The 27132-nt window shown below is 39.5% G+C and overlaps 3 protein-coding genes across 4 annotated transcripts; 2 read left to right on the top strand and 1 right to left on the bottom strand.

Annotated features, from left to right (window-relative positions):
* Window positions 1-1658: 1658 nt before the first annotated feature.
* Window positions 1659-15632, top strand: grk1b (G protein-coupled receptor kinase 1 b). The gene is made up of 8 exons (XM_054755875.1): window positions 1659-1872; window positions 3421-4134; window positions 4672-4799; window positions 5392-5549; window positions 9135-9218; window positions 9316-9440; window positions 9530-9731; window positions 11051-15632. The coding sequence occupies exons 2-8, from the start codon at window positions 3436-3438 to the stop codon at window positions 11332-11334; spliced, it is 1680 nt and encodes a 559-aa protein (XP_054611850.1). The 5' UTR covers window positions 1659-1872; window positions 3421-3435; the 3' UTR covers window positions 11335-15632.
* A 4108-nt stretch (window positions 15633-19740) lies between these two features.
* On the top strand, window positions 19741-24068 carry LOC129169451 (claudin-15-like). The gene is made up of 5 exons (XM_054755868.1): window positions 19741-19957; window positions 20850-21014; window positions 23495-23576; window positions 23653-23763; window positions 23850-24068. Exons 1-5 carry the CDS (start codon window positions 19741-19743, stop codon window positions 23944-23946), a joined length of 672 nt encoding a protein of 223 aa, XP_054611843.1. The 3' UTR covers window positions 23947-24068.
* LOC129169453 (thialysine N-epsilon-acetyltransferase-like) lies at window positions 23516-27130 on the bottom strand. 2 transcript variants are annotated; one of them, XR_008566433.1, is made up of 7 exons: window positions 26983-27130; window positions 26803-26854; window positions 26583-26660; window positions 26219-26320; window positions 25937-25977; window positions 23863-25721; window positions 23516-23750 (listed from the first exon to the last, which is right to left on the bottom strand). XR_008566433.1 is itself a non-coding variant. In XM_054755871.1 (6 exons), exons 1-6 carry the CDS (start codon window positions 27043-27045, stop codon window positions 25542-25544), a joined length of 516 nt encoding a protein of 171 aa, XP_054611846.1. In that variant the 5' UTR covers window positions 27046-27130; the 3' UTR covers window positions 23631-25541. The 2 variants fall into 2 exon arrangements, 1 of the variants encoding a protein (XP_054611846.1); XM_054755871.1 differs by having other exon boundaries at window positions 23631-25721.
* Between the last annotated feature and the right edge of the window lie 2 nt (window positions 27131-27132).

The raw sequence follows: 27132 nt of genomic DNA, 5'->3' as shown, positions 1-27132 counted from the left end.
TCACTCCCCCTTCTTGCTTTTGCATATTGAGGCTCTACTTAAAACCTCATTAACATCCAAATGTGCAAAATGCTAATTCTTAATACTGTCACAAAGCTGAGATGCAGTTTCCTGAAATATATATACTTTTTAGCATACCCACGTGTGTTGGTTAACAAAATATCAACGCGGCCCTTTCATCCTTTCATTTTTCTATATGTGGCGCTCGGTGGAAAAAGTTTGGACACTCCTTCTGTATCCTATCGCATAGGCAGGGGTGCTGCTTGGGGCCCCAGCCCAGTTGGGGGCCCCCAAGGGGTGACAAATTTTGAATTTCTACAACAGTGGAGCTACGCTGAGGGGCACCCTGCGAATTGTTGCTTCGGGCCCCAACAGACTCTAGAATCGCCTCCGTACGTAGGAACTAAAACTCAATCAATTTTGCCTTTCAGATGTAACAAGCTTGACAGGTCTGAAGAAGATGTTCTTCCTTTATTTTTCTAAAGTGGCTGCCCCTCCCATGAAGTCTTGTGGCCCCTGTTATGACTATTTAGCTATCCCAAGTAAATCTACTGTTAAATTGTCTGAGGATCAGCTGATATCATGATCATGGCTTAATAAAGCCCTCCTTTACATTTAATCCTCTGAAAATCACTTACTGCTCAGCTGATTCAGAAGACTTGGCAATTTGTCAACAAACAGTGCCTGTGACACATAATAGGATTTTTTTTTTTTTTTACCTCGCACAGCATTAATTAAACCACACGCCTCTCTGCGTTTCTGGCACAATCAAATAAAGCACACTCACTGGGTGCTTTATTTGGCACACACGCACACACACCGACCAATAAGAGCGCTCCATCTTCTAATTGTGCCTTTAACTAAGATATAAATGGCCTGTTTGCTCATGCGTGCAGTACATTCTTTTTAATGTGGTCGTAGTTGGCAGTTGTGTGGAACTGCTCTGCGTCTTACATTTTCGTCTCATTTCATTTTTTTCTGACTAAATCGGTTAACCAAAGCATTGCATGCACCTCTTGATATGCCGCAGTGAAATATGACATCACTGTAAGCTACACTAAATATTGTTCGACATCATTACATTGTGGCCAGTGAGTGAAAACACCGATACATGACATGATTAGAGATATTAATTTTGTCAATGAACGACACACAGCATCCCGATCTAGGTACAGTAGGTGGGTTTGGTCTTTACCTCTGAGCTGGATTACACTCCAATATAGAATCTGGCTCACCTTTAAACGTTTTAATAGGATTTGTGTTTAGGTTTTTTAAATGGGGACCATCTTGTTGGACACTACAGGGTAAGCATTTTTGTTTCAAGTGACGCTTTTGAACCTTTGTTAATAAATGAATGAATGAATTTAGTTCATGTATTATCAAAATACTGTCTGCAGTATTTCACCCATAAACCATAATATATGAATTCCAAAGTATCTCTAGTCCACTCTGGTAAAGAATGTGCCCTTTGTCAGAATGAATACAAATCTGCTTTGCAGTAAGTGTTTGCTTTGAATGCTTATTAAATGATGCCCACACGCTGAGTCAATGACTTCTAATAACTTAAGACTCCTTGGGCCCGTCACACGAATAGCTTCTGTCAAGTTGCTCCTTGTTTAATCCTGGTCTGCAAATGAAGCACCATGGGAGGATTTCAGTTGCACAGTAAAGCTCTGCCTGGTGCTTCTTCCTTTCACTGCACTGCAAGAGGAGAAAGGGGAGAGCGTCCAGAATTTAGAGCGGTCCAAGACCATTTCTGCTTGTTGTGGTGGATGGAAGGACAATGAGCAACACAAAGAAAAATAATAAACTGGATGTCTCCTGGGTGGATTTAATTTATTGCCCACAAGTCATCGTTTGACTCAAATTAAGGTGAGTATTACTCAACATGAATCAATATTCTTATTTCATTTAATTGCTGAAAGATGAAAGATGCGCTTTGGTAAACAATAAGCAGTTTAAGAGAATAATTGCATGATTTTGTATTCAGTTACTGTAAGTGTATTACTTAAGTGTCTCATTGTAATAGTTTAAATAAACAATGAACACTATTACTTCTTTTTATCATATAGTAAAATATATATTTTTTTCCAAATTATTCTAAAAATTAACTTAATGTATAATACAATGTTTGCCAGCAAATCCCCAAATGTAGGTTAATTACCATTTAGGTCAGTCATCTGTAAATCACAGGTATCAACAGTCAGTCTTAATTGGATTATGCAAAATCGGGGATTATGCAAATCGTGAAGTATCACTTGCTATGGCATGTGTGCCAGGTCAAGATGTTTAAACCACGGAAGTCCTAACTTGGCAGTCCACTTTTCCTGTCCTATTTTCCTCTTGCTGTAAGGTATAATATTTACAAGTATGTTTAATATAGATTTTCCAGTTAGTATAAGGCATGAAAGTGTAATTTCATAAAGAGTGTGCAGCAGCGGCAAAAATAAAAGGTGACACTGTATGTGCAACTTGTAGTGTTTGAACAGCAGGGTGCAGCATAACATAATAGTTCATTAATAATAATAATCGTCAATAATAGTTCATGTTCCTGTCATTTCTCTTATGTTCACCTTACTTTGAAACGGCAGATCGCATGCAGTGCATTCACTGGCCACAATAGGTTTATACACGCCACAATAATATAAACGCGACACTTATTGTTTTTGCTTTTGTTTTTGTCTTTGCTGTACTCTACTCTCTTTCATGAGCTGAACTCAAAGACCTCAAACTTATTCTATATGAACAAAAGGCATATTTCTTCCAAATGCTGTTCACAAATCTCTGTTAATGAGGACTTCTCCTTTGCCGAGATAATCCATCCACCTCACAGATGTGGCACACCAACATGCTGATTCGACAGTATTATTGCACGTGCCTTACGCTCGACACAGTAAAAGACCACTCACAAAATTAGATGTATTTTCTATCTGTGCATTGAGTTCAGTATCCAAGGAGGATGATTTATATTTTACTTCAAAATAGAAAAAACATGTCAGACATTGGTTGTATATTCAGTGTTATAGTGCAATTTTTGATAAGTTGTTCTTTACCAAACCAGAATGGGTCCGTGACCCCCATTTGGGTCCTGACTCCCCAGTTGAGTATAACTACTTAAATGTCCAAGCAGAAGAAAAAGCCACAAAGAACAAGAACAGGATCAAGAAAGAGTAAAGGCATTTCACCATTAAATATAAACACTCAGGAAATAGCATGATTATATGTTCTCGTTCTAAGTTCACAGTTCCAAAACCAACTGAAAGAGACAATTGGAGCTCCCAGAAGAATGAGATTAGGTGGACGAGTCCCTTTAGTCATCCTTAAAAGACAAGTGGGATTTGTAAATGTCATACAAAGCGCAGCAGTAGTACAAATATCACTGTGCACATGTCTTCATCTGGTCTTGATTATTTGTTGCAGACAAAAGTTGTGAGCATGGACATCGGTGGTTTGGAGACAGTGGTGGCCAACTCGGCCTACGTGTCGGCCCGAGGAAGTGTCGATGGTGCAGCCGCCGCCACCTTGCGCGACAAGAAGATGCGAGCCAGGCTGAAACTCCCACACATCAGAGATTGTGAACACATGAAAGTGTCAGTAGGCACCACCTTTGACAGCATATGCGTCAAACAGCCCATCGGCAAGCGCCTCTTCCAACAGTTTCTGGAGAGCGAAGCCACCTACACGACTGCTGGCGAGCTGTGGAAGGACATCGAAGACTATGTCATATGCCAAGAAAAGGACAGAGCTCAAAAGGCCCAAAAGATTGTCAATAAATACTACGAGTCAAAATCAAAGAATTTCTGCAGCTTCTTAGAAGAGAAGGCCGTTGCCAGAGTGAAGGAGGACTTCAAAAATGTCCATGGGGACTTGTTTAAAGAAAGTGAGAAACAGCTCCTAAACCACCTGGAGAAGAAGGCCTTGGACAGCTTCAAGCAGAGCATGTACTTCCTGCGTTTTGTTCAGTTCAAGTGGTTGGAGGGCCAGCCTGTTGACGAGGACTGGTTCATGGACTTCAGGGTCCTTGGCAAAGGTGGCTTCGGAGAAGTGTATGCCTGTCAGGCTAAGGCGACGGGTAAAATGTACGCCAATAAAAAGCTGGATAAAAAGAGGCTGAAAAAACGCAAAGGCTACGAGGTAAAGTTCTGGCGTACACCATAAGCTCATTAAGATAAACACTAAACAGGACATAAGAAAGTAGATTCAAAGGACTGTAGAGGTTTAATTTTTACTATGACGGCTCAGCACAAAGAAGCTTGTGATTCTCTTAAAGACCCCGCAAAGAAGCTCAGCACACCCCAGCTTGTCGCTTCTAATTGCATTGGATAATGAACATGTCGTTTTCTAGGTCAATACATCAGCAACACCGCAAAAAAAGAATTCTACTTCCAAGTCAGCTGCCTATTAATAGCGGTAGATACGTCAAACCATTTATGTCAACAAAGTCCTCCAAAGATCCATTTTATATAGCGTTTATCATGTTCAGGGTCTCAGCAAGACCTTGAGCCTATCTAGGCTGACTAAGAGGAAAAAGTCGGACTAGTCATTTATGTGAACAACTATCCAACCAAAATGTCTAATAAAATGCCTGTTGGTAGGTAGTGGGCATTGACAGATCATGAAAATGTCAATCGCTGATTTTCCCGTACTAATCCTGTCCTTACCCATTTTCAGGGTGCAATTGTGGAGAAGCGCATCCTTGCCAAAGTCCACAGTCGCTTTATTGTGACGCTGGCCTATGCCTTCCAGACCAAGACTGACCTCTGCCTAGTTATGACCATCATGAATGGCGGCGATCTCAGGTGCTCTATGCAAACACTGACTACACCTTCACACACACACACACACACACATAAAATGATGAAGATATTGTAGATTGCATATTGGTTTCTGTAGTTAACACAAGTTCCACTACTAACCCCTCTTCTCCACTAATTAACTAAAGTATAGATAAACCTTAAAGCTAACATACACACTAGGCTGCCTGCTACGTCATGCTTTAAGTCAGACAGTAAGAGTCTTTAAGAGGCTAAAGACATCTTTGGACCATACATATAAACCCTCTTGTTTTTCCTGGGAATATACCATCTTTGCCCTTCTCTTCCAGCGCCTTCCTGTTTTAATACCGGCAGTTTCCCGTATTTTAACCATCTCCCGTTTCGCTCAGTAAAAGTTGGGCAATATTGGCCTAACACATCCTGTAGCCAGTAAAGTAGGACTTCAAAGTAAAATAATCACGGCAGTAGGCAGTTGGGCCTTCACACCAGCAGGGTGGAAAGACCAGACAGAATTTCCCTTATTTTCCACACATTGTCTCTTATTTTCAAATACAAATATTAACAGGTATGCTTTGGACCAATCTTCATTTCGTTGATTTCCTCCATCCTGCCACAGGTTTCATATGTACAATGTGGATGAAAAAAACCCTGGTTTCAATGAGAAGAGAGCGTGTTTTTACACAGCGCAGGTAATCTGTGGACTGGAGCACCTTCACCAGCACAGGATCATCTACAGAGACCTGAAGCCAGAGAATATACTGCTGGATGATGCAGGTGAACTCTTACCTCCTGGTTTGTGCTAATACAGTATGTCTGCACAGACCCCCTGAAAAACCAGTACATGCCTAATGTGACCACCATTTGCCATATCTGTGTGCATTCAAAATTCATCACTAAAATGTACCTGTGTTGTGTATCGAGTGGCACATGGTGGCGGTGGGGTAATGGTATGGGCAGGCGTTATGGACAACAAACACAGGTGCATTTTATTGATGGTATTTTGAATGCACCGAGGTACCGTGACAAGATCCTGAGGCCCATTGTTGTGCCATTCATCCACAACAATCACCTCATGTTGGCGCCATGTTGCAAGGATCTGTCCATAATTCCTGGGAGCTGAAAACATCCCAGTTCTTGCATGGCCAGCACACCCACGGATATGTCACATTAAGCATGTTTGGGACACTGTGGATAAACGTATACAGTAGTGATGGGTCCGGGACCATCGATGCTTTGGCACATGTGTCGAGCTCAAAGAACGAAGTCCCGTGACGGTGCGCGTATCGCTTTAAGAGAAAGTCACGTAATGGATACAGTTGCTGTTTCACCTGTCATTGAGGTGCCAAACTGTGTTTATAAGGAAGCGATTCTGACTTCGGTCATCAGGGTCCAATGTCTCTGCAATAAGAACAAATCTTTTGAAGCATAATTCTTCCATTTAAATCAGTGTAACATGGAGACTGAAAGAAAAGAAAGATTGCCACCGTGTGGGAGCATTTTGATCTTATATCGGCAAATAAGCTATTTCATCCTGTTCCTCTGGAACCGTTCATCTCCTCGTGAGCTGTCGGAATTTATCTGCATTTCAGTGACTTAGTTGAAAATATTTGTTTTATTTTCTGAAGGGGGCTGTGGTTAGCATGTTGGCCACACAGTCAGGAGACCGGGGCCTGGGTTCAAATCTCCTATTGGGCATATCTGTGTGGAGTTTGCATGTTCTCCCCGTGCGTGGCTTTTCTTCGGGTACTTCGGTTTCTTCCCACATTCGAAAAACATGCACGTTAGGTTAATTGGCGACTGTAAATTGTCCATAAGTATGAATGTGAGTGTGAATTGTTGTTTGTCTATATGTGCCCTGCGATTGGCACATTGGCCGAAGTCAGCCGAGATAGGCTCCAGCATACCCCCGCGACCCTAATGAGGATAAGCGGCATAGAAAATGGATTGGATGGATTTCTGAAGGTTCAATGTCATATTATGAACATCTGGCTAATCTGGAACAAGTGCTTACCAGATTACAAGAGTGTGGATTTAGAGCCAATCGCGAGAAGTGTGAGTTCTTCAAGGAGGAGATTTCATACTGTGGACATGTGATTAATAAAGATGGCTTACACATGGTCCAGGACAAGATTGAAGCAGTGGTAAAGGCACCACACCCAGAAACTGTGTCCCAATTGAGAGCATACCTTGGATTGGTGAACTTCTACCACAAGTTCCTGCCTAGTCTGTCTACTGTTCTACACCCTCTAAATGCATTGCCACAAGCAGGGACATCATGGACTTGGACTGTGAGCTGCAAGGCAGCATTCCAAGAAACTAAGAGGCTCTTAACATCACAAAAAGTACTTGCCCCCGTCTTATCATTGATCCTGGCTTGTGATGCCTCCCCTCATGGAATGGGAGCTGTGTTATCACACAAGTTCCCAGGTGGCTCTGAAAGGCCAATAGCATTTGCATCTAGAACCTTGAAAGAAGCGGAACGCATCTATGCCCTAAGTCTTGTGTGGGGCGTCCAAGAATTGCATCATTACTTGTATGGACAAAGGTTTACCCTATTGACTGACAATAAGCCACTTGTGTCCATGCAGAGGTGGGCTCTTTTCTTGGGAGGCCACATGTAGGACATTGAGAACAAGGGAACCAAGCAGCATGGCAATGCAGATGGGTTGTCACACTTACCACGACCAATATCAGGTGCAATGGTGAAACTGGATTCAGCAGCTGTGTTTCCACGATAATTGAACAGTTACCTGTGACTGGCAACCTAGGAGAGAGAGAAATGCACAGGGACCCTGTTCTGTCAGAAGTATATGACATCACAGTCAAATGATGGTCTAAACAGGATGATGCACTGTTTCCAAGAAGGAGCAACTGTCAGTGTGCATGGGCACACTAATGTGTGGATCACGAACTGTAATCCCTACAAAAGTGCGCAAGAGAGCTCTGGAAGAGCTACATGAGGGTCGCCTGGGCACGGTGAAGATGAAAGGAGTAGCTCGTACCTATGGGTGGTGGCCAGGCATTGACAAGGAGATTGAGGATTTGACCAAACGTTGTTCTGGATGTCAAAGCGTCCAGAATGTGCCAACACAAACACCTTTGTATCCATGGGAGAGGGGCATCGTCGCCATGGCAACGCGTGAATATCGACTTTGCTGGACCAGTCATGGACTCAGTGTTTTTGATAGCAGTTGATGCTCATTCCAAATGGACAGAAGTAATCAGAATGAAAACAACCACGTCAGAAAGGACCATTGCAGTTCAAAGGACCATGTTTGCCAGGAATGGGGCACCAGAGCAGATCTGTGCCGATAATGGAAGACAGTTTGTCTCAGAAGAATTCCATAGGTTTCTGCCCCCTACCACCCGGCCACCAACGGCTCGGCCGAAAGATTCAAAAAGGCATCAAGGCGATGGACAATGAAAACTGAACATTACAACACAAAATAGACAATTTCCTCCTTGCTTACCGTAATGCCATACATGCAGCCACGAACAGGACTCTGGCGATGATGTTTCTCCAGAGGAACCTAAGGTCCCAGAAGGATCTTCTCAAGCCAAATGAGAGACGTGATGTGGAGAAACCAATTAAGACACGTGAATGTCAAGACGACACGGCATTTCATTGTGGGCCAGTCAGTTCTTTTACGTGACTGCCGGACTGATAGGTGGCAGCAGGCTACTTTCTCCACCGTAGAGGGGCCCCTGAAGCATACAGTGGCAGTGGGAGACAACCTTTGGAAACGAAACGTGGATCAGATCCGAGACGCTCGGGTGAAACATACATCACCAACGTGTGCGCAAGAGCCTATTCCAACGGTGACCACACGTGAGGTGACACAACCGACTTGTGTTCATTCCACCCTGGAAAAAGAACAGTTCAAAGTGCCCCACATAAATATAACATTCAGGCTGATGATGTGTATGTAAACCTCCAACCACAACTGTAGTATCAGAGCTGTAACAGAGGCAGGACAGAACCTGTGTGTGTCAATAACGCTGGGACACTTGACACTCCCTTTTCCCTTTGTGTTGTAAGCATTTGATATTGTCCCAGAAGTATTTTATATGTCACACTTGTAATAATCTGTGAGATGCTGTGTAAAAACGGGTACAGTTATGGCAATATTCCGCTTTGCTGCGCTCTGTGGTAAAAGGCAAAGGTGGATAAATGTTGGATCTTCTGTCACGACTATTTTGTGGGGTCTCTGTGTAAGAGAGGACACACGCACACAAAATTCTGCTTTTGCACTCATAAGCGAGATGTCTCAATGAGCAACTTTTCTTATTAGCCACTTTGGAGAATACCTTGTAGCCTGTTCAACATCCATTGTAACCATGTATCTCATCACTTTGTAGGACATGTCCGCCTGTCAGATTTGGGCTTGGCTGTTGAACTTCCACCAGGAAAAGACAAAACTACTGGCTATGCAGGAACTCCAGGTAAGTGGGAAATCTTGAAAAGGACTGACTCCTAAAATGTTCCAAAAATATACTGACTTTTAAATGTGTATTTACTGTATTTTGTCATTGAATGAAGGTTTCATGGCTCCAGAGCTGCTCCAGAAGAAAGAATATGATTACACAGTAGATTATTTTACTTTGGGAGTTACTCTGTTTGAGATGATTGCCGCCAAAGGGCCCTTCAGAGGACGAGGAGAGACGGTAGAAAAGAGAAACATAAGTATCTTTTGCATGAAGAAATGTCATCAAATGACTTATTCACCAACTGTTTTTTGTGTTTTTTTTTTCAGGTAGAGAATGACGAGGTGACTCGCAGAATCTTGAATGATCCGGCTCCGTATACACCCAGCTTTAGCAAAGAATGCAAAGATATTTGTGAAGGCTTGATGGAAAAGGACCCTGGGAAACGCCTTGGGTTCAAGAATAACGAGTGCGCAGAACTAAAAAAACATCCTTTCTTCAAAGACATCAACTGGGGCCGTCTGGAAGCTGGTGCGTTCTGACACAAAATTATCAACACCATAAAGTACAATAAACATAGAGATAAAACAGGAGTTGTTTGCATGAAACGTCAGTATTTGCCTTATCTGTGAAGATAATAAATTGATTAAGTTCAGCTACCAGATTCGGCAGGCACACAACATATGAACTCAGTGGCCATTAGAGTAGTTATACTTCCACATTCAAATGAGATCCAGCACAAATCTTTCAATAAAAAATGTCTTTACAAAGATAATTACATTTTGATTGACAGTGTCAGAGGTATAAGTTAACTATAATTATTTCTGCCTCATACTGAGAGGTTGTTCTAATATTTTGCCCCTTTTACTTTATATAAAAAAATAATGTCACCAAAGTATGAATACAGTTGAACCTCGGTTTTCGACGAAAATTATTGTCACAAATGTGTCTTGGTTATTGTACGCTGGCTCGGTTATCTCACAGCCAAACAATGCACCTAACAAACTAGTCGAGTCTTCAGGTATTCCTGGTCTCCTGACTGTGTGGCCAACATGCTAACCACGGCCCCCTTCAGAAAATAAAACAAAGCATCTACGCATTGGTGACACAGACTCAGTGAAGAATGGATAGCGGTTCTGTTAGAGTTGGGACACTATTGACAGATTTAGGCCAGGGAATCCTTGAATGTAAAATGTTGCAAGTGCCACAACTTTGACAAAGAAGGTGAGAAAGAACTTGTAGCATCTGTCCTTAGTGTCCTTAGTTCAACAGGTTGCAGGAGGAACGGTTGAACGGAGACACATATCATAAAGTTTGCCGGGCCAAAAAAAACAAGGTTCCACTGTAATAAGGTGTTTCATTCAAGTCATTGTACTTAAAGGGATAGTTCAGATTTTCTGACATGAAGTTGTATGACATCCCCTTCAGGATTGATCACAAAAATTTGATGAGATATGATTGTTTCGAGAAGGCATTTTTGTGATGCAAATGTATTAATCTTTTGAACGCGTATTGTTTTGAGAAGCCAAACTCTTTACTGAATTGGCCCCAACGACTAAGTGGAACCACGTTCTTCATCATGGAAATCTGACCAAGTGGGGGGGTACGTCGCTTGTTATTGGACTACAACAACTACGCTTCAACGGGCGCGTACATCATACTGAGACATTTTTGGCATCTCAGTATAATATAGTGCAGTTATACACCATTGTAAACTAGAATAACAAATATATTCTTAATGAATTCTTGTCAATATCATGCAGATGTACCTAATCAAGTGTCCTTTTACAGGTATTTTAATACAAATCAATGCAATTATACAAAAATACTTTCCCGTGTATCAACCACAGGCATACTGCCTCCACCATTCGTCCCTGACCCCAAGGCGGTCTACGCCAAAGATATCGATGACGTGGGCGCCTTCAGCACAATCAAAGGCGTGGTCATGGATAACAAGGACACAGAGTTCTTCAACGACTTCGCCTCAGGCAACGTTCCTATCCCCTGGCAGGAGGAGATGATCGAGACAGGAGTGTTCGGAGAGCTGAATATATGGGCTGAGAATGGAAAGCTGCCTAATGACCTCGACCCAAATTATGTGGAATCCAAAGGTGGAGGGTGTGTGCTCCTCTAAAGTAGAACACGTTGTGGGGGGACTTCCAGAGCAAATGTATTCAAATTAAGGAAAATTTTAACATTAAAAAGGAACCGAAAACATGGATCAGTTACTATTAAAAAAGTACGATTGCTAAAAACACTGACATTATACAATGGAATTCCAAAAAAAAGGAAAAACAAGAGGCCAGAACCTGAACAAAAACAAGGCAGGAACGGATGAACCTGTTGATCTCCCAATATGTATTTTTATGTGTTTATTACAGATGGCTTTTTCTGTGCGTGCATACACCCTTTCACAAGGCCATCTGCAGATAATAAGCCAAAGAGCAAAATGGTAATGACAGCCAAAGAACTAAAAAGGGAACTTACCAAAAGTAGCACTAAAAGGTAAGTTAGGCTAATTTACTAATTTACCACAAATTTACTCACGGAATTTCCTTTGAGAAACAGTGTTTGTAATATTTTGGTTATTTATTTTGCCACATAAGAAAGGCAATATGTTAGCTACAGTACAATAAATAAACTAATACAAATACACTAATAAAGGAAGATTTTTTCAAACACCTCATACAATTGTGCAGCTGTACCTAATAACATGTGCGTTAGGTAAAGTACTGTTTAACTACAATAGTGCTGTATATACTGTGTATTTTAATAATGGATCAAATAATGGACACAATATTTACGTATAGTTCTTTAGCAGAAAGGACTTGCAGTTTTAATGTAACATATGATGCAGCTGTGTACTAAACTTGTGTGTACTAAATGCATAGGAACTAATGTAATTGATTTTATTTAATGCAAATACCATAGCTAGAACTGCAATTAATAAAATCCCGCAATGCATAAATATGTGGGCTCCTTCATTGCAAATGAGTGCGTGCACAGACACATGACAGAATGTCGAATCACGTGTCGAATCACTGACCCAGCCCAACATGAACGTGCATCCTTTACTTTCAGTTTGTACCATGTATTTTCACCCAGGTCTCAGGTGGACAACAGTGATGTATACTATATTATATATTATTTTCAGCAATTTAATTCAGCAAATACAAAATCAGTGGTGCGGTAATTTAAATCAGATTTAACAACACCTGACGGAGGCATAAAAAGCTGCAGTCACAGCAATTAATCACACTGATTTATGAGACGGCCATTCAAGCTGTGACTTCACCGAAACTCTGTAACATACTCAAATAATGACTGTTCAAAGGTATACAAATGGATCACTATTTAAATATCGTTTTGCCATAGAGTGAACTCACAGTGCTCCTTTGCATGCATGTCATGTATGAATCCAAAGTCATGTCAAAGAGATTTCACAAAGTTGTACAAAGGATGGTTACGGTACTTTAAATTACCAGACAATATCAGAACCTAGCACGCAATGCAGACTGCAAAGATTTTTAACCCAAATATTATTATGCCACTATAGTAAGGTGCAACACCACTGCCACTATAATATACTGTATATATGTACAGTGAAACATTGGTTAGCGTCATTAATTCGTCCCAGAAGGTCTGACTCTAACCAAATCAATTTTTCCTATAAAAAATAATGTAAATCCAATTAACATGTTCCAAAAAGCTAAAAATGTTAACACAAATCACGCTTTAATAGTTGTACAATGATAGTTTTACATGCAGAAAACAATTCAGTATGCATATAAATACATATAAATGATGAATGAAAGGGATAAATGAACATTCAAGGTTATGTTTCCAAAACACAATGTGGCAGCAAGATCAACATCTTCCTCTTCAACACCGCCTTCCTGTTTTGCCATGGGTTATTTCTTGAATTAAATAGTGTTTCTCACCTCCATAACCCAAAATGGAGCCAAATAACATTGCAAGTGTCAGCATCTTGATAAAAAGGGTGAGAAACACTACTGAATTCAAGAAGGTGGTGTTGAAGCGGGGGAGGTGTTGATCCCGCTGCCACATCGTATCTTTGACAAGACTCAAGTCTTCACTGAAGGTAAAAGTAACCTTAAATGTTCATTTATCCCTTTTATTCATCATTGATATGCACTTACAATTGTTTTATTCGTGTAAAACTATAAAAAAAAAAAAACATTTTTGAGCGTCAGTCGCTAATGACATCATAGGCGGGCGACAGCTGACTTCCGGTTTTGGTTGCCATTTTGTTAGCAAGCTAAGGATGCTAACATGGACATTTGTGATAAAAATACATTAAGAACACAGTTGGACTCACGCAGTGTATTAACAACACGAGAAGACGCGCGGCATATTGTACACTGACAGGAAAATGTACACAAACCGAGGCAAAATTTTGGTGTAAATTTAACCGAAAAACACACTAACTGGGGCGGACGTGAACCGAGGTTCCACATTTTGTCATTAATTTGTTTGAAAAGGTCAGACAAACACTGAAACGTACAGTATGATTTTTCCTGTAGTAAATAATGTGAATCTAGTCAATTCGTTCGAAACACCCCAAAATATCAACAAATAATACATTTGATAGAGAATAATTATAATTTTACATGCAGAAAAGAATTCAAAATAATTATAAGTGAACTGATTGTTGATGCTGACATCCCATCCATCCTGGCGAGATCGAATTGCTGGCACTCTTTCTTTGGCCCCGTGGTGGGTTATTTAGCTGTCGCTCTCAAGTGAGACAGTGAGCCACAGCCAAGTGTAGTTTCTTTGTTTGGGAACTTAATTCTGCTGAAAGATACAGTGCAGGGCAAACGTACCAGTTTGTTACGTGCAATATGTATGAACACAGACTGTGCGAAAACTGAGGGATTTTTTTTGCAAAAAATTTGGACAAAAACTGAATCATACAAAAACTGATGTGTAGGAAAACCAAGATTTGAGTGTAATAACATAATTGTAGAGAAACACACATATAGCATTATTATCTTTGTAAAGAATTTTTAATGCAGTTCTTGATTTGGATGTTATTAGATTGAGTCTGAACCTAATGTAGGGGCCAGTGAGCCACTGCTCACATAAACTGTATGTTGGGTATGAAACAGTTAGGGTATATAGAAGTATTTCCACTGAGGCAAAGTTTATGATTATGCCTTTATGCGCCTTCATGGTGGATTTGAATCATAAACAACCAAGATACTGTATTACACAAGCGCAGACTTTCAACTTTAGTTCAAGAGGGTTCACAAACTGGTACCATTTACAAATTTACCAAAATTTGTTCAGGGCATCAATGTTTGGACAAATTACTGTAGATTAATAAAAAATATTATTTTTAACACTAAAAAACAGTTCTGGTCAATGACAGGCCAGTTTTTGTCATGAAAAACATTTCCAGAACTTCACTTGCTCCTTGCTTGTGGGTCTTGCTGCTTTCCATTTTGTCTGCAGGAAGTTAAAATGAAGCTCAAATGACTTGAGATCGAGCCACTTGCCTTCAAAAAGTTGAGTTGTTTTCTATCACACATTTTTTTTTAGCACACTGGGTACTCTCCCCCCATTGACTACCATTCATTTGACACTTTGTATCTATCTTTTCCATCCTTTCTGTCGGTTTTAGAGCATTTACTATCTGAATGTAAGCAGAAAGCATAGGATTCAGGTGAGGACTTTGACTAGGCCACTCCAAAGTCTTCATTTTGTTTTTCTTCAGCCATTCAGAGGTGGACTTGCTGGTGTTTTGGGTCATCGTCCTGCTGCAGAACCCAAGTTGGTTTCAGCTAGAGGTCACAAACAGATGGCCGGACATTCTCCTTTTTTGGTAGACAGAAGAAACCATGGTTCCATTTATCCCAGCAAGTCTTTCAGGTCCTGAAGCAGCAAAACAGCCCCAGACCATCACACTACCACCACCATATTTTACTGTTGGTATAATGTTCTTTTCTGCGATTGGAATAGAAAATTTTGAAATGCGGTGTTACTTTTCCACCAGATGTAGCGGGACACACACCTTCAAAAAAGTTCAACTTTTGTCTCATCAGACCACAGAGTATTTTCCCAAAGGTCTTGGGGATCATCAAGATGTTTTCTGGCAAAATTGAGACGACCCTTAATGTTATGGTGGAGTCATGAACACTTACCTTAACTGAGGCAAGTGAGGCCTGCAGTTCTTTGGATGTTGTTGTGGGGTCTTTTGAGTCGTCACTGCGCTCTTGGGGTCATTTTGGTTGGCCGGCCACTCCTGGGAAGGTTCACCACCGTTCCATGTTTTTGCCATTTGTGGATAATGGCTCTTATTGTGGTTTGCTGGAGTCCTAAAGCTTTAGAAATGACTTTATAACCTTTTCCAGACTGATAGATCTCAATTAATCTGAGTTATGGCAATCACTTTTTCACACAGGGTCATAAACGTTTGGATTTTTTTCTCCATTAATAATAAAAGTTTCATTTAAAAACTGCATTTTGTGTTTATTTGTATTGTCATTGACTAATAATTAAATTTGTTTGATGATCCGAAACATTTAAGTGTGACAAATATATGGGAAAAAAAAAAATCAGGAAGGGGGCGAAAACTTTTTCACACCACTGTACATGTATTTCACATTGTTTTCTGTAGGCAAAACTGTAATTATTCTCTAAAAAAATGTTTTTTTGTTCATATTTCTGGGTGTCTGAACAGATTTATTGGATTTATATTATTTCTTATGGAAAAAAAGTTGCTCAAGTTTTTGGACATTTCGGTTTTCGTCTGACCTTTTGTTTAACCGAGGTTAAATTGTATTTACATTCGTGAAGGCATCTCTTTATAGATTTTATGATACGCCAAACTTTTGACTATGACTTTTTGAAAGCATAAATATTCACTGACTAAGTCAGTGGCCTGATCTCAAGGCAATTCTCCTACTGAAGACACAACTGAAGGCAGCAGGAACTAGAAACAAGCCGCCAGTGAGGGCCTGGCAAAGCATCTCCAGGAATTAAAGGGAAGTCAGACTTTGGTGATGTTCATGGGGATCTTAAATGTTTTTAAAATCTGACGCTGTCCAAATACTATACCGGACCTACAATGACTGTACCCTGTATATTCCAGGCCGAGTGCCAAAACACGCTTTTCCTTCTGGTCATCTGTTCTGTGTCGTTGAGGTTTGCTTCAAAGCAACTTCTCCTTTAAGCAGAAGGGGTCAACGCGGACACAGGAGAATGCATATTTCAGATGACTAAGGGAAGGGCAAGGAAATAAAATATTAACAGAAAAAAGATTATGATTTAAAGCCAGAATGTCTGGTCAATACTTTAAGTATATGACAGAACTTTGAACTTTCCTGCAGATTACTTGACAACAGCAGAAAATTTACTTTTGATAAGATACAGACTAAAACCATAAAAAAAGAATCACGTTTCAGTTACAGCTTTTTTTCTTGTACATCTACCGTACTCCGCATAACGGCTTCTATTTGCACATATTCCATATGATGCCTAAAAAGAAAACTGTAAACTCTATTATTGCTTAACAAACTTTTGAATCAATATAAACTCAATGTCTTAATCCTAAAAATAATTAAAATAATGTGGCCTTTCGCCAGCTTTGTTTCATGGACAGCACTGTACTCTGTCAACATAACATAAGCTAACAGACATCCTTGTTAAATCTATATGCTCCAGTAGAAAAAAATTATTTGCTAGGTGCAAGAAATTCAATGAATCTTTTGTGTTTTCGACTGGTTAATGCTTAACCTGAGCTAAAATAGGCACTTTCTGCCGCCTATAAATCACCCGCCAACTGCTCTTTACACAGGTTTCAATGTATGCTCTGCCCTCTATTCAGTCTTCTTTATTACTATTTGATTGTCCAACTTGAAATAACCTCTTTAAAATCACAGCTACCAATTGCTCAAAAGGGATGGAGACAAGATAATGTGATATAACCCACCAAAATGTAAAGATATCAATTCCCCGCCCTTCTCTTTGTGTGACTCATCCTACAAGACGTATCCAGTTTTTGTCATTTTGAATATAATGGCTTAAACTAGGGGTTCTCAAATGGTCCAAACCTCATTAAAAGCCATTAAAGCCCTGAACAACTTTGATTTAAGCCAAGCCAATGTAGTGGTTTTCTAAAATCACTGTCATCAATGTCATATTTTCATACATTAATACACAAAATTACATGTGTTCTACAGTATTGCAGGAATTCCTTCAGATAGTTTATTAAGGAAATGAGGAGGAATATGATAACTGCATGCTTACAAATAATGCGTGGATTAAAATTAATGATCAACATTTTACTAAAATGAGTCTGCAAAATCAAATATTTCACCCATAAACGTCCAATGAATAAATACCAGTGAGGAAGATGACTGAACATTGCTAATATTTGTCAATTTTCAGACATAGGTTGTATATTACATATGTGAATTTCATTTTTGACAAGCTGACCGCGAGCCACGTATGGATCCCCACCCACCAGTTGAGAATCACTGCTTTAAACTAATATTGAATTCTCCTAATTGTCTGAATTATACATTACAAATTGTCTCCATTGGGCTTGACTGCAGTGCCAAAGAATCATAATGCATTTTATGGGTATTGCATGATGTAAAGCAGTCTCGTATATTTAAAATATCTCATCTCTGCCTCTGCTAGAACAAACAGGGTTCAATGTATGCTTACATTTCTATGGTAACATGCCAGGCACGTGCAATGTCATCAATTTTGGGCGGGAATAGCAAACTTATAATGTAGCTACAGCCAACAAATCAATGGTCAAATTAGTCCAGGTTAGTTTGAGTGCGTGAGAAGAAAAAAAAAAAAACCCAGAGTGCACTCCAAAATGTATATCAGATACAGAAGTTGCCATTAGAGGTCCTTACAGAGGCAATGTCTTCACAGTTTGGCTGATTAGATGGAGAAGATTTCTTCCACGATGAGAGATATTACTGAAATTACAGCACTTTTCCTTGGTTTTGCTAGCTGGATACTGATTCTTGTATCACTACAAGACCAGTATTGGAAAGAATCCACCACAGAAGGCAGTGTAATTACAACCTCCACAATATATGAGAACCTGTGGATGTCTTGTGCCAGTGATTCCACTGGGATCTATAACTGCCGCGACTTTCCATCCCTTTTTGCCCTTCCTGGTAAGTAAGATTCTTCTTATAAAACAAATCAAAATGTATTGTAAAAATGGTGACAATTACTTGAACTAATTGCTCAGGATTCATATTCATATCACGATACAGTTCTGATGATTCAGCTATAATAGCTGAGTTTGCATTTTCTTTTCATTTAAACATCACATAGAGGACTACTTTGTTTTTCAAAATAAGGAATAGTTTTTTGTAAATATTCAACATCATGTATAGACAGTAAAATCGGCATAAGAAAAAAAAAAGACTGCAAGACTGTGCAATAAATGAAAGAAACAGCAACTTCGGCTCCATAAAAATGCTCTTTTTCTTGCAGTGTTTGCTTTTTGGGCTTGTTAGAGAGTATTTATGGATATGTTTATTTTATTATATACATCTATGTATAGTGTACACATGACATACAGTATAAAAAACTACTGAAAAAGTCCATTGAATTACTACAGTTCACGATTATAATCATTATTATCATATGAGAAGCATCTTCTTTTTCCAATCTTATATTTATTTGATGCCATGAAATTTTACATGTGTTCCGTTTATTGTATAAATTGGAAAGAGAAAACAAAACTTTTATGTAATTCTAATATCACTGAATGCATGTGAAATATGACATTAACCTCCCTAACATTTCTATCGCAGCTCAATGTCTTAACAAAGGCAAACATGCAATTTTATATGTTCATTTTCAATGGTTAAAAAAATATATACTTTTTAACATTAAGGCGGTTTTGTGAGTCCTTATTATCACCAAATCATCAAAGTGTATAAAATACATTATATCTTTCCAACTATAATTGCAAAATAGCTTACTCTTTTTAAAAATATAGTGTCTGCTTGAGTGAAATTTTAAGCCATGACAAGCGAGCGACAAGTCTATCCCTTGTAAAGCACAGTCTTATCTATGTGTGGGTGTGTGATGATGCACCCTAACTAACCCCTGAGGACCACAGACATTTCCATCATCCTTCAGGCAGCCTCAAACTGGGATTTGAATCCCATCAATAATGACTGGGATTTATTGACAGTGTTCAAAGCGACTGTCAGAAGGTGACAAATAGCTTTGAGTCTATAGACATTAGTCAGCAGGTGTGAAGGTTGGACCTCACTTCCCTTAGGTTGGGTAAACACTTGGACCTCTGAAAAGGTTAAAGACATGTGGAAATAATGGGGGAATCATAAGTATGCTGTTGGGAATTAATCATTAATTTGTAGGGTTCTGTCGCATCCTGGCTCAAGGGTTGCTGGGAAATCTGAGTCTATCACACAAACATCCACTGGTTTGTGCTTGAAGATAGTCTAGTCACCGCTTTCTTTCCAGAGACCTCTACACAGGCTGGACCAAAATTTTAAGAAATTAAGGAATTATGGATCCGATAGTGGAAGCTTTCGCCTTCTTCCTGGGCTTTCTGGGATGGCTCATGGTTGGGATCGCTCTTCCGAATCGATACTGGAAAGTGTCCACTGTGGACGGTAACGTGATCACCACATCGACCATCTACGAGAATCTCTGGATGTCCTGCGCCACCGACTCAACGGGAGTTCACAACTGCCGTGATTTCCCATCTTTGCTCGCGCTAAGCGGTATGTGGCCGGTCAAGGGAAAATTGTTGTTGACTTTCTTATCGGGGTTGGATCCATTCCTAGTAGCACGAGCAACAATTCGTTGTGTAGAAAGAAACACCGCAGCAATTGACTACAAATAGCAATTTACATTTAAAACTTACATTAAAAAAAAACTTGTCGGTGGTTTCTCTGGTTGTTATCCACTGGCATCACAGCAGTCGGTCACATTTTACAGGTGATGGTCTTTGGTAAACAGCAGGTAATAAAAGACAGGGAGTATAAAAATATAATGGGATGAAAGATAATAAGCGAGAACGACCACAGTAAAGTGAGCACAATAGACATTCATAAAACGACTTTAAATAGTTTCTTGCCTGTTTGTTGGCCTCACAAGCTGTATGTGGTACACGGTCGACCATGTGAATACAGGATAATATTGTTTTCATGAGTTAGGAGATGACAAGTTCACTCAGTAGTTGGAAAAAAGAATGATTCTTTTCTCTTGTGTTAAGGCTGTATGCTTTTTTTTTAGTATTTACAACCAGTTAGCCTGTAGGGGGCTCCAATCTATGCCGCAACTTTGTTATGATACATACTGTACCGCACTCTGGAAAAGCATTGTGACTCATTGTGTTGAGCAATAGCTCTTATGCTGATATTATGAGAGGATCATTCAATTCACACTGCTTAAAGCCGATACTGCTCACAGTCCCGAGGGGGAATGTTTATATAGAATATGCCAAGTCGTATCATTGGCTGTGTTTGTTTGTGTGTTAATCAGCAATGTTACAGTGGTATTTATTTATCTTGGCAACAGCACCTGTTACCTACTCATACAATACTTGGGGATTATGGGCATTCTTTAATAGTGCTAATAAACACATGATTGTACCTTTGTGTTTGTGTGCAGGGTACCTCCAAGCCTCTCGCGCGCTGATGATCGCTGCCATCGTGTTCGGGACATTTGGGCTGGTGGGAACCCTTGTGGGAATGCAGTGCTCCAAAATAGGAGGAGAAAACTATCTTCTGAAGGGGAGGATTGCTGCAATTGGAGGAGTGTTCTTCTTACTACAAGGTAAAAACAAGGATGGAGGTACATTAGAGTAAGAGACCTCTGCCCAGACCAAACAATCCTAATTTGGAACAAAATGTACACCTTAGATGCCACTTTCAGCACATGGCTGGAGTTTGTGGTCAGGAATAATGCACAATCATAGAAAATGGGATCGCCCTTCACCACTTCATTCATTGATGAAAGCATAACCTCTTGCAGAGGTACAAACTCAACTCAAAAAATACTTAGTTAGAGGTTTCATCCAGATTCTAATTCATTCAAAAGCATCCATGAATCAAATTTGATTATTACCTACAACACCTGCAAAGCTAACATGTCAGGTAGTCTAATCTCTGTATACAGAAGACAAGTTATCAGGTAATGGCTGACCAGTTCAAAGGGTTATCATCACTTGCTCATACACAAGCCTCTTCTTATAAAATGCCAAAGCAGTGTGAAGAGGCCAACACTGTGTAAGTCAGAGTGGTTTTACGCTTAATATAGTCATCATTTACCAGCATGTTAATTATTAGGGCCGCAAAGTGGTTTGCATGTTGGCCACACAGTCAGGAGATCGGGAAGATCTGGGTTCGAATCTCAGCTGGGCATCTCTTCGTGGAGTTTGCATGTTCTCCCCGTGTGTGCGTGGGTTTTCTCCGGGTACTCCGGTTTCCTCCCACATTCCAAAAACATGCATGTTAGGTTCATTGGCGACTCTAAATTGTCCATAGGTATGAATGTGAGTGTGAATGGTTGTTTGTCTATATGTGCCCTGCGAGTGGCTGGCGACCAGTCCAGGGTGTACCCCGCCTCTCGCCCGAAGTCAGCTGGGATAGGCTCCAGCATACCCACGACCCTAATGAGGATAAGCGGCATAGAAAATGGATGGATGGATGTTAATTATTAACAATTACTAAATATAAGTAATCAAATAGATGAGAATGATGAGAATATCACTTTTGTCAGCTGCTGCAGCATCACTGTTGCTACAATGAACTTGTGAAACTTGAAAAGAAATGAACAATCTCAATTTATTGGTTAGCATTTGCAAATTTGAAGACTAGCTGGGCAACATTAGTATATTTATAAAGAAATATTTTAAATGCCAAGATAAAAAGCTTTCAGATTTTGGTTTTGCTTGGGTACATTTCATTTGTCATGAAGTTGTACAAAGTCGTATGGCTGTAAGACGTATACTAGGCCAGTGGTTGGCTAGCTCACATTGCCAAGAAACTACTGTATGTATCTGCAAAGTTGTCATACCAGCTCAAATCCATTTTGCCATTTTTCCACTTAAGATACTGGCGGGGGGCCTTTAGTTTGCTGTTACATGGAAAATGTGCTGCTTCAATTAAATTGTCAAGCAAACAAACATCCAAAACCACAACAATTTTACCATATTGACCCAAATATAAAACAGTACTTTTTCCCAAAAAGGAAAGAAAGTACAGTACAGTAACCCCTTGTTTATTGCGGTTAATTGGTTCCATGATACATGATCAGATGCACATGATAAGTGAATTTCCATGTAATAGGATTCGTTTTTTATACTGTAAATGAAATATGTTCATAGTTATGGCATACAAAACCTGTTTACAACTTTCTAAATCCACAGCCCTCTAGACACAAAATTACATACTTACTGAGTCACCTTTATGCTCATATTACCCAATTTAGCAGACATAATCATAGAAATATGCCATTTAAGACATAAATCAAACTCATGCGCATGTGTGTCCCAGTAAATGTGTTCCCCGTGGTGGACAAGAAGTGACGCGGGGCATTCAGAGTTGAGTTTTAGCTTGTCGGGGCCATAACAGTAGCCAGTGTTATTATTGTGGTTGTTATGTTATTATAATTGCGGCTGTTGTGAGATAATTTAAAAACACAATAAAAGCCTGTTGTTCCGGCAATCATCCGGCAATCAAGTCTGGTGCTTGTCTCACCTTACTGACACCGAGTGACCAAAGTAGACTACTAAATTCACTATTTTAATTTGTCTTTTTAATGACTGATATTTGTATTTTTGTTCATTTAAACAGGAGAGGGAGGAGGAGCTATGATGCAAATTTTAAGGTGATCAATGAAGCAGAGTCAAATTAAATATCTGTCCAACAGGAAAGAACTACCATATTGTTTTTATTGCAGTCTACCACTTCAAATGTCACTGATATTGAAAACATGATTAGCCGTTTTGTCATTTCCCCCCCCCCCCCCCCCCCCCCCCCCCCCCTTTTATCTAGTCTTTTTGTTTTTTTTTCCAAAAACAGGTTTTGAAAAAGAGAGATGGCCTTATATTCAGGGACGTCTTATATTCGGGCCAATACAGTTTTGAATTAGAAACAGTCTTGTGACCCTAAGACTAGCGCTTTAGAATTACACACAGCAATGACTTTAGAACTCTTGAGAGGGGATCCGCAACATTTATTTTAATTGTGTGTTATTTGCATTTAAAATGATAACTTATAAAAGCATATTGTGGGCGTGTGATTTTTTTCAAGGCCTCTGCACCATGATCGCTGTGTCTTGGTATGCAGCCAACATCACCCAGCAGTTCTTTGACCAATTCTACCCAGGAACAAAGTAAGTAGACATAGCGTGACAACTGTGAATAATAACAAGAAATGCACCAATCACCTTAAATGTTACTGTGTCACAGGTATGAAATTGGCGAGGGCTTGTACATCGGCTGGTCTTCAGCTACACTCGCCCTTTGTGGAGGTGCCTGTCTCATGTGTGCGTGCAGGTTTAAAGAGCCTGGTGAGAAAATGTACGTATCCGCACATAAAACATTTTACTCAAGTGTAGTGGGGAAAGAGGGCAACCATATAACCGCAGTTTTTTGGGGCCTCGTAGGCCTTATCCATACCAGCCGTCGTCCCGAGGCCGCCTTCTGTCCACTGTGGCATCCCAATCTGCTCACAGCAACTATGGAAGGAATGCATACGTGTGACATATTACTGGAATGGATGGAGAGTTGAACAAAGTTATGTGTGATGGATTTTCAAACAAAGATGTAATCATACCTAATCTGAATCTCTTTTTTTATATTTTTGAACTACAGATAAACGCCACATGATTATTCACACATATCAATATAATCATAACAGCACAGCAGTGAACATGGTATGAATAGCCTGCATCAGAAAGCTCACTGGATGTAAATATTTGCAGTCAAAGAATGCAGTTTTTCAAGACAGGAAAATATACAAATCATGTTTCATTAGTGTTATTTTTTTTTTTTACACAAAGTTCAGTGTGCGAGCTCCGATTCAGAAATACACAATCACATGTATGTTCAGGACAAAACCAAATCAGTAACAGGATCACTGAGTGAAAAGATGTCACTAATAAACTTAAGGGTTTATGTAATAGTGGATAAATGTTGGAACAGTATGTTTAATACACTGTAGTTACCTTATTAGTGAATATAAATATGGTTTGGTAATTATTCTTTTTTTATATACAAATAAAAACATTTTGGAGTAATTTTGAAGTGGTAAAGTGATTCTATTCCAGTGTTATACAGGACATATCAGTGTATGCAGATCACCCCAGCGAGCTGCTCAATGTCACAGATAAGCGGCTGCCTCGAGGAGCCCGAACTAACTCGAATGTACAGCAAGCATTATATCCCGCCTTCTTGTGCGCCCCATGTAACACACACGTACACACATTAGTTGTGTTTGTTGTCAGCTAATGATAGCGATTTCACAAAAATTTGCTCCAAACATTAGCTGTCATTGAATGTATAGCTTGTAACAATGGCATGACTGAAAATTGTTGCCTTCACGCGCTATGGACATGTACGTGTGCAGTGGGCAGCCGTGGCCAATCACCTTATATGGGCCGAAAGACATTTTTTCCGGCAATTTAACGCTGAAAACCATAGAAAAAGTACAATTTGTTGTTTTAAACCTGGATTAAGCGGCAAAGAAAATGAATGTTCTTTCAAACAATTATTGGCAACATATGCTAACCGATAGTGTTCTTTCTTTTGGTTGGAAAAAAAAATGTAATTTGGAGCCGAAGACATGTACAGCACCTTTAAGGTTTTGTGTATTTGTGGATAAATGTTATATATTTTTAATGCACGCTGATGGCTTTAAAGGTTATTATGCACATTCTTCTGTATTTTTTTATTGTTTTATATGCAAATAAAACATTTTGGAGTAATTTTGAGGACGTACAGTGATTTCTATTCAGGTGGTTAACAAATAAACGTGTGCAGATCATCCCAGCAAGTTAATTATGGTGAGTGTGCCCCCTGCGGGACAGATGTGGTATTACATGTGTTTGTATAAATAATTAAAAATCTTTGCTTTGCATTATTGTCTGTTACAGGGATTATAGGAGATTTGATAAGAGTTGGACCATCTCCTTTCCAGAATTTTATTGTGGTATAGTTATGGCTTGATGTAGTATAAAAAGTCTAAAATCTAAAATACATATTTTCTCCCAAAAATAAACATTACAAAATTATTTAACAGGAATTTTTTATTTTGTTTAAGACCAGAAGAACAGATAAAAGTATGTTATTAATCCCTTTTAATTCTTTGGAGTTTCATTTGCCAAATTTTCTAAGCTTTGTCCATCAAAGCGCACTAAATGCCTTCCTTCCTCAACAGTGAGATCCTGAGCTCCTTTTGCAGCATAGAAGTCTCGTGACGCAGTATTCCAGTCCAACACGTTCAACTGCAAACGCGCACACCGCTTCTCTTTGGCCACCTACACAAACATGACAGTCCTTCAGATAGAGCAGTCAAATAAATCCACATGTCATTTTCATCCATATAACACAAACGAATAAAATATATAATGATTCTTATTTTTTAGGATAAATATGAAATAGCTTCCCAGCTAGTCTTACCAATGGTCCAGGTTTGTCAAGTTAACTTGACATTGTGTTATGCTGTTATTCGTTCATTTATAAGGAGTCTTACCTGAGCGACTGCATTCAGTAAACTTTTTCCAATGCCAAATCCTGTTGAAGAAATCAATTTTTAAAAATGAGGCAAATTTACACTCAAACTATTGGGGTACAATGTCCATTTAGAGCTTGATAACATACAGGTATGTACCAGTACTTTTTTGGCCCTGAAACAAGGTACAAACTTACTACTCCAATAATTAACCCAATGGGATACATTTTACCTTGCAGGACAGTAATAAGTCCGCCATTTGTGAAAGTGTGGTTAATATTTACTAACAAAACTGCATTTTACCTCTGAATTGTGGCATCACATATAAATCCTCTAAATGCATCGACCGTCCCTTCCATGTACTGTAGATGTAAAAGTAAAGGGCGAATCCAACAGTTGTGAAGTCTATCGAGACATGAGAAGACATTAAAAGCAGGTTAAACAGGAAAACAATACCTATAGTACGTGTAAATGTCAGGCTGGAAATGACATGCAGACATGTTTGAAACTGTACAGTGATAAAAGAGGGCTTAAACTATATATAGTCGTAGATGACCACAATATATATCCCCCTAGGCATCCTCCATTTGTTTATGTACAGTACATTATAAGCTGTAAAATAAAAGTTTCAGGAATAAATGCACTAGCAGGGATGGGAACATTTTACCGTCTTTATTCTCCTCGGGTACTTCTGCAACAAGACACTCAAAAAAGGGATTCTGGTGGAAGCCATCACGCTCCAGTTCTTAAATAAAAAAAAAAAGGTAATTCACCAGATAAGTATTTTCCCAGGAAAGACAGTAAGACTTAACATCCCATCATTGACCATGATCTGTAGTAAATAAAATCGATCTTAATCCAGTATGTTGTGATAGGTTTAACGTTACCTTCACATGTTATTTTCACTTGATCAGGCATCTTTTCATAAACCGCCAACTCCTAAAATATAACAAAATCAATTTGGAGCGCTTCGTTAGGAACGACTTGTTGACATTAACAGCTGGCATTTGATTTGCCTTTATACACTGCCATTACCGTCACATTAACCATGAACGTGTCACACTCACCATTATCATTCTGGATATGTCTTTGCAGTCCACTCTGGTCGCAGGTCGAATGTTGACGTTCATGTTTAAGTTAGCAAGTCGGTCACACTTTTGATACCTGACCGACTCAAACGTTTGACTTCCGTATGCAAAACCGGAAGTAACTATTGT

The sequence above is a fragment of the Dunckerocampus dactyliophorus genome, chromosome 16, assembly GCF_027744805.1.
Source record: "Dunckerocampus dactyliophorus isolate RoL2022-P2 chromosome 16, RoL_Ddac_1.1, whole genome shotgun sequence".
NCBI classification, from domain to species: Eukaryota; Metazoa; Chordata; class Actinopteri; order Syngnathiformes; family Syngnathidae; genus Dunckerocampus; species Dunckerocampus dactyliophorus.
This window is presented reverse-complemented; position numbering and strand designations above follow the sequence as displayed.